The sequence below is a fragment of the Bradysia coprophila genome, chromosome IV (assembly GCF_014529535.1).
Source record: "Bradysia coprophila strain Holo2 chromosome IV, BU_Bcop_v1, whole genome shotgun sequence".
NCBI classification, from domain to species: Eukaryota; Metazoa; Arthropoda; class Insecta; order Diptera; family Sciaridae; genus Bradysia; species Bradysia coprophila.
Window position 1 is genome coordinate 5,865,665 of NC_050738.1, and position 9,440 is coordinate 5,875,104.

At 36.2% G+C, this 9,440-nt stretch overlaps 1 protein-coding gene across 1 annotated transcript; it reads left to right on the plus strand.

The window, feature by feature from the left end:
* The first annotated feature begins 14 nt into the window (after positions 1-14).
* On the plus strand, positions 15-1,830 carry LOC119066799. The gene is made up of 3 exons (XM_037169463.1): positions 15-326; positions 1,239-1,362; positions 1,500-1,830. Exons 1-3 carry the CDS (start codon positions 153-155, stop codon positions 1,745-1,747), a joined length of 546 nt encoding a protein of 181 aa, XP_037025358.1. The 5' UTR covers positions 15-152; the 3' UTR covers positions 1,748-1,830.
* The last annotated feature ends 7,610 nt before the right edge of the window (positions 1,831-9,440 follow it).

The following is a 9,440-nucleotide window of genomic DNA, read 5'->3' on the forward strand; positions in this document are numbered from 1 at the left end:
CACAGATCAAAACAACAAACGCGAAACACATACGAGTGTAATATTCATTATACAAAGCGTAGCACGCATAACAGCAAGCAGTGGCGCAGTCTCAGTGATATTTTATTAGTCTAATGTATTGATGAAAACAAACAATTGTGACATCTAAGTGCATGTTAAATGATGAAAGTGAAATGTTCAAGTTGTTGTCGAAAATGTCTGGAACTACTGGAATGAGATTAAAGTCGGTGGTTGTTGTGCCAAAACGGAGTCAATCATCCAACGTCATTGATGAAATGGATCGTTCAAGCATACTTCGATTGAAGAATGTTTCACAATCACAACAAGTAAGTTGAGTTTTCGTAGAATATCTTTTCCTTACATGTTACATGCATCGGAAACCGTAATGTTCATGTTTCAACCACTACTTTAGACACCCTCAGCATGTAATAGTATATTACTTCCGATTTTCCAAGTTGTGTATTTGATAAGTGGGGTGTTACAGCCCGACCCGAAGGGGAGGGCTGTATTCCCCACTTGTCAAATAACAACTTGGAACTTCGTAAGTACAATGCTTTACGTGATTAGGCAATGTAAATGAAAATGAAACATGCCGTAACACGTAAAGTCCATTACATAACTCTGGATAAAAATGAAAAGCCTCGTTTTTGTGTGTTCATTGACCTCGGCTTCGCCTCGGATCAACAAAATTCACACGAAAACTCAACTTTTCATCTTTTTATCCCTAGTTATGTAATGTAAATAACTATTCGGCATTAGAACTTTGCTGATCTGCTGTTTCGACATTTATCAATGACTTAGAAATGAACTGCCGTGCAACTCTTGTCGTGTACGTTTTCAGAAGAAATCTTAGATTTTTTTGCTGTTGAAGATCTCTCCGATTCATATTGTTGTTAAAGCTCTTAGATAAGGAAAATGTTGTAGACTTTAACATTGTGACTCCGATAAATAATTTCCAAAATTATGAGCAAGCAAAAATGATAGTTTGAACAGATCCTCTGAAGTAGTGGTTCAGTAAAATACCAAAATATTGTACCGAACTATTTTCAATAATATCACAAGTGCAACATATAATTTAGTCAGAAACTATAGTCGGTGCAATCTACAGGATTACTGGTAATGGCTCTATCCTCATCCTTGTGACATCATTTATTCATCAATTTTATAGACTATCTCAACATCTGATTTTTTAGGTAGACTATTACATTGCTAGTCTTAAAAATAATTTGTTCTTACAGCGGGCACATTCGGTCGGGAAGGATAAAAATGACAAAAACACAAGCCACGCTAAGAAATCGAAATCAAAGAAAAACTGGCCATCAATTGAATCCCTTACCCGACACGCAAATATTCGACCGTTGGGTAAGTTTTGATATTTTTCACTTTTTCATTATGTTTGAGCGATTTATGATTCCATTGGAAACCAACATCGGAAGATCACAGATCTTGCTTGCTGTTAAAATAATTCGTTTTCAGAGTCGATTGACATTAATTCACAGGTGTGACGGATGATTGGGGACCACTCACCCATAAACATGAGCTTATGCCAATGGACAACGTGCGATACTGGCATCAGCACAGATGTGAGGTTTGCGACAAGCTTTTCGAGCACAAACATAAGCAACGAGGCGACCAATCCATGAATTATAATCGACACGTATGCAGTGTATGCGGCGGAACGAAGGGCAGCCGAAGAGTGCTGTTCAAAAACAGTCAACCGACTATGGATTATCGAAAACAGAGATAGGTTCAGTGTATTGGATTTATTTGCGTTTATTAGTTTGTGGAATCACATATTTTTTGTTAATTACATCCGTTAGACTCAATGAACCGTGCTTTCGTAGAAATCAAATAATCCTTTCCTACAATACGTTGGCTTTATGTTATGAGACCACATCACATTTCAAAATTATGAAAATTATTCTTCACAGAGGTTAGAGAACTAGTATATTTAACGACTCTGCTACTTCCCTTAACAATTAGCATAAAAAATTGTTTGAAAATCTGTTACTTCATTTGATTTAACATACAATCTAATATTAAAGACATTTTTAGCTAGAGCTCATCATTTACTCTTGTCGTCACGGCCGAAAATAGATGACTAGGGTTCTAAAGATAGAACCATTTTTTCGAATTTGGTTCTTATGGTTCTCAAATTGTCACGAATTTTTGGAGAGTAGGCGTCACTGGATTTGTAGCTAATATTTTGCGTTAGCAACTCTGCTTCTTCACATATATTTTCGTGCTTTTTCCTTTAAAAAATGGTTTTACTCCATGCATACATGAACTGCGACAAAGAAAATTCCGGAATGTGTATTTCTAGATCTGAATAAGAGTTAAATTGCAATCATTTTTTCAGCATTCTTCATTCGACCGTTCGAGTGAACAGACGTATTTTTATTTTGCTCTTAATAAAAATATAAACAGTTCAAACAGAAATAAAAAAAAAAATTAAATTCAGTAATGATTTCTTACTAATGAATGACTAATCAAGTCATCAACACTTCATTAATTACATATATTTCATTGTGATTCACGTGTAATATGAGTAAGAGTGACAACCTATTTAATTATGACTAACCAAGTCATTGACATTTCCTTGTACTACGTTGCATACTTGTGATTCAATTGTAATACGAGTAAAAGTGACAATTTAGTGAAAAAAGAAACATTTAAAATAAAAACAATCAATTATCTGTATAGAATAAAGAAATGATTCATATTAACTGCGCAATAAATAGTGTTCATATGCAACATAGTTTAGTGTCAATAACATTGTGAATCATAAATAATTAAATTAAAATGTTTGGCTCATCGCCAAAAAATGAACCCAGTGTTAAAATTAAGCAATCAGAATATGATCTGCTAATACAAAACAATAATTTAGCTCAAAAACTTTGTGCTGAAAATGACGAGCTAAAGAAAAAGATAGCTGAGCTAGAAAATTCACTACAAAAAGCTATAACGGATCATTTAAAATCTGGAGATGACGGAAAACAAATCGTCTATACCACAGATGAAAGTGATTTGGAAAAAGAAATTGATCCATTTAAAACTCAATCAGTTAAAAGAAGACGCAAAAACAACAACCAAAAAAATTCATCCACCAAAGAAAAATCACCGAAATTAACGGAATCAAACCAGAAAAATCCAAATCCGCCATTGCCGCCACCTTTTAATGTAAGCAATGTAACCGATTTTAACAAATTCAGCAAAAAAATTTTGGAAATGGCTACAACAGCACAGTTCAAATCAGTCGCCAGCAATGACGTAAAAGTCACTCTGCAAAACGAAGAAGACTACAGGAAAGTCAAAAAATTCATTGAGAATCAAAGTTCCGAAGAAAGTGAATTCAAAGGTATTGAATATTATACATACCAGTTAAAAAGTGAAAAAAGCTTTCGTGCAGTCATTAGAGGATTACATCCAGCGTGTGATGTAAAAGAAATAACAGATGATTTAATTGAGTTAGGCCACGAGCCTACTAAAATCACAAACATAGTTAAAAAAACCAAAGGCAAAGACGGAACTACAGAGGAAAAAAAATTTCCTCTATTCCTAATTGAATTGAAACGAAAAGAAAACAATAAAGAGATTTTTGCTGTTAAAAACATTCTACACTGTAAGATAACAGTAGAACCTCCCAAACAAATAAAATCCATCCCTCAGTGCATAAACTGCCAGCAACTAGGACATACAAAAAATTTTTGTACGAGAAATCCAGTTTGCGTCAAATGTGCCGGAAAACATGCTACAAGCGCCTGTACGAAGAGACCAAACGTAACTCCGAAATGTGCCCTTTGCCAAAATGAAGGACACACAGCAAATTATAAAGGTTGCCCAACATATCAGAAAAAAATCAAAAATCAAAACCAAACCAAGTCGGTAGTAAACCGGCTCAGTGAAAAAAACTTAGAAGTTACAACAAAATACAAGGAAGTCAAAAAAGGACTAACTTTCGCGCAAGTCACAAAAAATCTGGAAAATAAAGAAAATAAAATATCAAACAAAATTGAAAACTCTGAAACGAACGAGCCGTCAAACGCAGATATACTGTCATTGCTCACACAACTAAAAACCAATATTGACCTAAGTATTGGACTTTTGTCAAACCGATTGGCAAAGTTGGAAAACAAACCGACTGCCCAAAAAACTAAAGTCAACAAAAACAAAAAATGATAAGCAAGTTCCTGCGCATCATGAACTGGAACGCAAATGGGCTCAACGCTAGGGCTCAAGAGTTGGAAATTTTCCTACGAATAAACAACATAGATATTGCTTTTATATCTGAAACACATTTCACCGACAAAAGTCACATAACAATTAAAGGTTTTGAAGTCCACTGGACAAATCATCCGAACGAAAGAGCCAGGGGAGGCTCAGCGATAATCATTAAAAAAAATATAAAATATCATACACAAAACAGCATACAGAAAGAGTTTATACAAGCGACTGTAATTACAATTCAGTTCAACAATCAAGATGTAAATATAGCTGCCGCATATTGCCCACCAAAATCTACTCCAATATATTCAGAATGGATGGAAATCTTCGGAATATTGGGCCAAAGGTTCATCATTGGAGGTGACTTCAACACGAAACACACAGCATGGGGAGCGAGGCTGATAACTCCGGTTAAAGGCAACGGTCTTCTAAACGCAATCAAAAAAGAAAACTGTAGTTACCACTCCGGCCGTAAGCCAACGTACTGGCCTACAGACCAGAAAAAGGTACCAGATCTATTGGATTTCTTCATTTCAAGAGGAATATCACACAACAACATGGAAGTAGTAAACATGGTGGACCTGACATCAGATCATACACCAGTGATTCTTAATCTCAATGCTACAGTCATACTAAAAAAGAAAAAAGAAAATCTAACTAACAAATGCACCGACTGGGAACTCTTCAGAAATTTAGTTGAAGAGTCAATCAACCTCAACGCTAGCCTGAAATCAAAACAGGAGCTTGATCTACAAACGGAAAATTTTATCAATCTTCTGCAAATTGCGGCAAGAACAGCAACTCCGGAACCAAAAGAAAAACTTATTCACGAAATCAATTATCCAGCCGAAATAAGAGAGCTTATCAAGGAAAGGAGAAAAGCGAGAAGACTTTGGCATAGGAGCAGAAACCAAAGTGACAAAAGAATCTTCAACAATATTAGTAACAGAGTTAATAAAGTTACAAAGCAGTATAGACAAGAAAGTTTTGAAAACTACCTAAGCAATTTAAGTTCGAGTAAAGATAGAGACTACTCTCTATGGAAAGCGACGAGACGATTCAAACGCCCATGCGTCCAAATCCCTCCCATAAAAGACTCCAGAGGTATTTGGTTACGAAAGGATACTGAAAAAACGGAATTCTTTGCAAAACATCTTGCAGAAGTCTTTCAACCTCACAATGACATACAATCAAATGTAGACACAACACCAACCTACCGACCTGACAAAAAGTTCAGAAAATTCACTCCATATGAAATTGCAACAGAAATAGATAAACTAAACAAGAAAAAGGCTCCAGGTATAGATGAATTAGCACCAGGAGTATTGAAAGAACTGCCAGCACATGCGGTGTACATGATTACATATCTGTTCAATGCATGCCTTAAATTCAAATATGTACCAAAAAGCTTCAAAATTGCGCAAGTAATTATGCTAAGAAAACCAGATAAACCGCCAGAAAAAGTAACCTCGTACAGGCCGATCTCACTGCTACCCACAATCTCAAAAATATTCGAGAAGTTGCTGATAAAACGACTAAAACCTTTGGTGAAAATCCCCGATTTTCAATTCGGTTTTAGAAACAACCATTCAACAATTGAACAAATTCATAGACTCACTACTAAAATTGAGAGTGCATTCGAAAAAAAGGAGTACTGCCCGGCAGCATTCCTGGATGTATCACAGGCATTTGATAAAGTGTGGCACGAAGGACTCACATATAAAATGAGTACACTCTTTCCAGGCAACTACTGTCAACTGCTTGAATCATACCTATCGGAGAGAACGTTCAGAGTAAAAGACGAAGAAACCTATTCAAACTTCTATCCAATACTAGCAGGAGTACCACAAGGAAGTGTATTGGCACCTTTCTTATACACTATATATACTGCTGACATACCTGTAACCACAAACTCTTTCATTGGAACCTTCGCAGACGACACAGCGATCATGGCAACAGATACATCGCAGTCGGAGGCAGTTAAACATTTACAAAATGCTTTGGATAAAATAAATCAGTGGACCATCGATTGGAAAATAAAACTCAATGAGTCAAAATCTAATCACGTCACTTTCGCATTGCGTCACATAAACAGCAATCTCCGCATTTACCTCAATGGGATTCCCATTCCGCAGGCAGAGTCAGCTAAATATCTAGGATTAAACCTGGACAACAAACTAAACTGGAAACATCATGTGAAGCAAAAAGCTGAGCAAATCAAACACAAAACGAGACAAATGTACTGGTTAGTCGGATACAACTCTAAACTTAACCTGTATTGTAAAAGATTGATTTACAAATCAATTTTCGCACCTATCTGGATGTACGGCTCTACTCTTTGGGGCTGTGCTAAAAAATCAAACACAGATATCATCCAAACAAGTCAAAACAACTTTCTTCGCATGATCACCAACGCATATCGTTACGTGACAAACAAAGAAATTCACAAAGATTTAAAAATACAATGGGTTGCCGATGTAATTCGGGAAAACGCCATCAAACACGAAAAAAGACTGCTTCACCACACCAACGTAGAAGCCATCTTATTACTAGATATAACAAATGAAATAAGGAGGCTGAAACGTGTTAAACCCCACGAACTGACATGAAGGATGAAAACAGCACACCGCATAGGGACTCGACCATTGGGTCGTAAAACCCACACAAGTCTTACTTTCTTCTAATTACGCAAGTAAAAGGAAGATAGTACAACTCAACCCTAGTAATAAATTAACAAATAGTTAAGATTGTACTATTCATACCAATAAAGGTGTTTTTAAAAAAAAAAAAAAAATTTTTTCAGCGGTAAAAGTTTTACTGAATGTATTTACTCAAGAGATGAAATCAACTTTTGTCGAGTGGTATTTTAACTCAACATATACCTGACGTATTGACTTTTATTCAATTTTAACTACAAAACTTTAATCGGCAATTTAATTTTCTTTTCGAAATCCAGTTTCTCATATTTACTTTTACTTGACGAGGGATTCTTTTGAAAAACAACCTACCGAAATCGGACTCATTTTCCAGTGGACTTTTTCATATGTACCTAGAAAGGTATTGAACCCTAGAAGCCAAAACCACTTTCAAAAAAATTCTTCGGAGCTTGTGTGCTTGGTGGAAGGTGATCAAAAACCGAAAACATGCACTTTTCTGACAAAAAATTTCTCCATTTACACAAGCCGTACGGTGTCGTTTGGAGTGTCATTAGAAAATTAGAAAAGGTAATCACATGTACTATTGATCCGAATCGGGAAGTTGAAATGTTTAAGTGCCCATATTTCATCGCATCCAAACCCCATAAGACCCGAAAGTACATAAAATTACCTTTCCACGGACATCCCACACGACCGACCATGTATGTTTCATGTACATCGAGAAACTTCTGTGAGAACAGTGTAAGTTCTCAAGTCTTTTCAACTGCACATATTTCAGTGTGGATGAATTTTAACCCAATAAGTCCCTATTCGGCTCATGTGATTACCTTTCTAATGACACCCCAGACGACCCTGTACGGCTCGTGTAAATGGAGAAATTTTTGTACGAAAAGTGCAAGTTTTCGGTTTTTGATCACCTTTTACCAGCCACACGAGCTTCGAAGAATTTTTTTGAAAGTGGTTTTGGCTTCTAGGGTCGAATACCTTTCTAGGCACATAAAAAAGCCCATTGGAAAATGCGTCCGATTTCGGTAAGCTGCTTTTCAAAAGAATCCCTCGATATGATTTGTTGTACAAAAATGCTCTGCAACTTGGTAAGCACAATACACCTTCAAGTAAATGATGAAAACTTTTCAATTTTTCTGAAAGAAAAACCACAGAAACTGCGAATTAATAAAACGAGAAGCTTCCCGTGTGAAAATCATACAGTTTTTTTTGTTTGCGAAATTCGGGATAATTTTCACTAGATTTTTAATCATCTTTTATAGAAACAATTGCATATATAAGGTACAATCAGACATCAATGTAGACACCTGCTTCTTTCAACGAAGGTAAAATTTACCCAGATTTCTTATGTTATACATACAGTCTCCACACAACCTTTTTTTTGCCTGGGACTTTGTTGCAGCTTTTAAAACAATATTTTTATATTACCAGAGCTATGGGGTAATCGAGGTTGTAAGAGGTTGTAATCCGTACAGGACGTCCACGCGATTTTTAGCATTTTTAGACTCTTAGACTCTTCCTCTTCCGTTAAATTTAATTGCCTACAACATGTAGTGTCCGTAGTGTCCCACTTGGACGTTATTAATTTTGGCCCTTATAGTCCCTATGTCAATAACGGTTCACGTCACAAAATGGAACCAATTGATTTTCCAGATAATTACTAACCACATCAACTCCCAAATCAGAAAACATGCCGAATTTCACTTTTCTCCAGGGAGAGATGTAACCAAAAATTTTACGAAAAAAAATTGTTGCTGTGAGTTGGTGTGCTGAATGCTCTTCGGTTGACTTCGACTTACGTTAAAAAATATTTTTTACAAAAAATTCTCATTTTGTACCAACCATATGAGGCATGTTAATACGGTATATAATATGTGCTAAGCGCCATTGCAGTCCTGTTAGAGATGAACGTAAACCAAATGTATTTGTTTTTAATTTAAAACCAGGAAAATGTAACGCTACCACTGTCAGTTTTGTGAAAGACTCGGATGTATGTCTCTACAGTTGGTGCAATCACGAACCACTGCAAGCTGAACGATTAAGTACACAGAATAGATCGAACCTATCTGTTCTTGTGGCTTGGCAGCTGAGACTGGTGTGCATATCCTTATCGGCTGTCCGCTATACACTAATCTAAGGTTTCGCACCTTCGGGTATCATGAACTCCAAGATAAGGATCTACCATCATTAGATAGAAAGTGCCTTAACGACTTCTTATCGAAAACAGTGAAATTCCCCTAATAGAAGTAGGTAGTAGGGAAAAAGGATCTTTGATCTGGGTTCCAGCTTCTCAATGGAATAGGCCTCCCAAAACTCTACACGAATCTTATATCTATGTCTCTAAAAAATGTTTTAAAAAACCCCGCTTCGGTTTTAGTTGGAATATAGCTTACCTTTGGTTCTTGGGAACATTCATGAAGTCGGTCGTTCTACTTTAAAATAGAGATTTTCGTTCCTCTCTTTCGATATTTTACCAAACATTTGACTTTGCCTCCTCAATTTTGGGAAAAACGCCCGGAATCAGATCAGGTTGACCTGATCTAACCTAAACCT

Coding starts and splice junctions, on each gene's coding strand:
- LOC119066799 (XM_037169463.1), top strand. CDS start 153: ATGTTAAATGATGAAAGTGAAATGTTCAAGTTGTTGTCGAAAATGTCT. Junction 327..1,238: donor ATGTTTCACAATCACAACAA/GTAAGTTGAGTT, acceptor TTGTTCTTACAG/CGGGCACATTCGGTCGGGAA. Junction 1,363..1,499: donor CGCAAATATTCGACCGTTGG/GTAAGTTTTGAT, acceptor ATTAATTCACAG/GTGTGACGGATGATTGGGGA.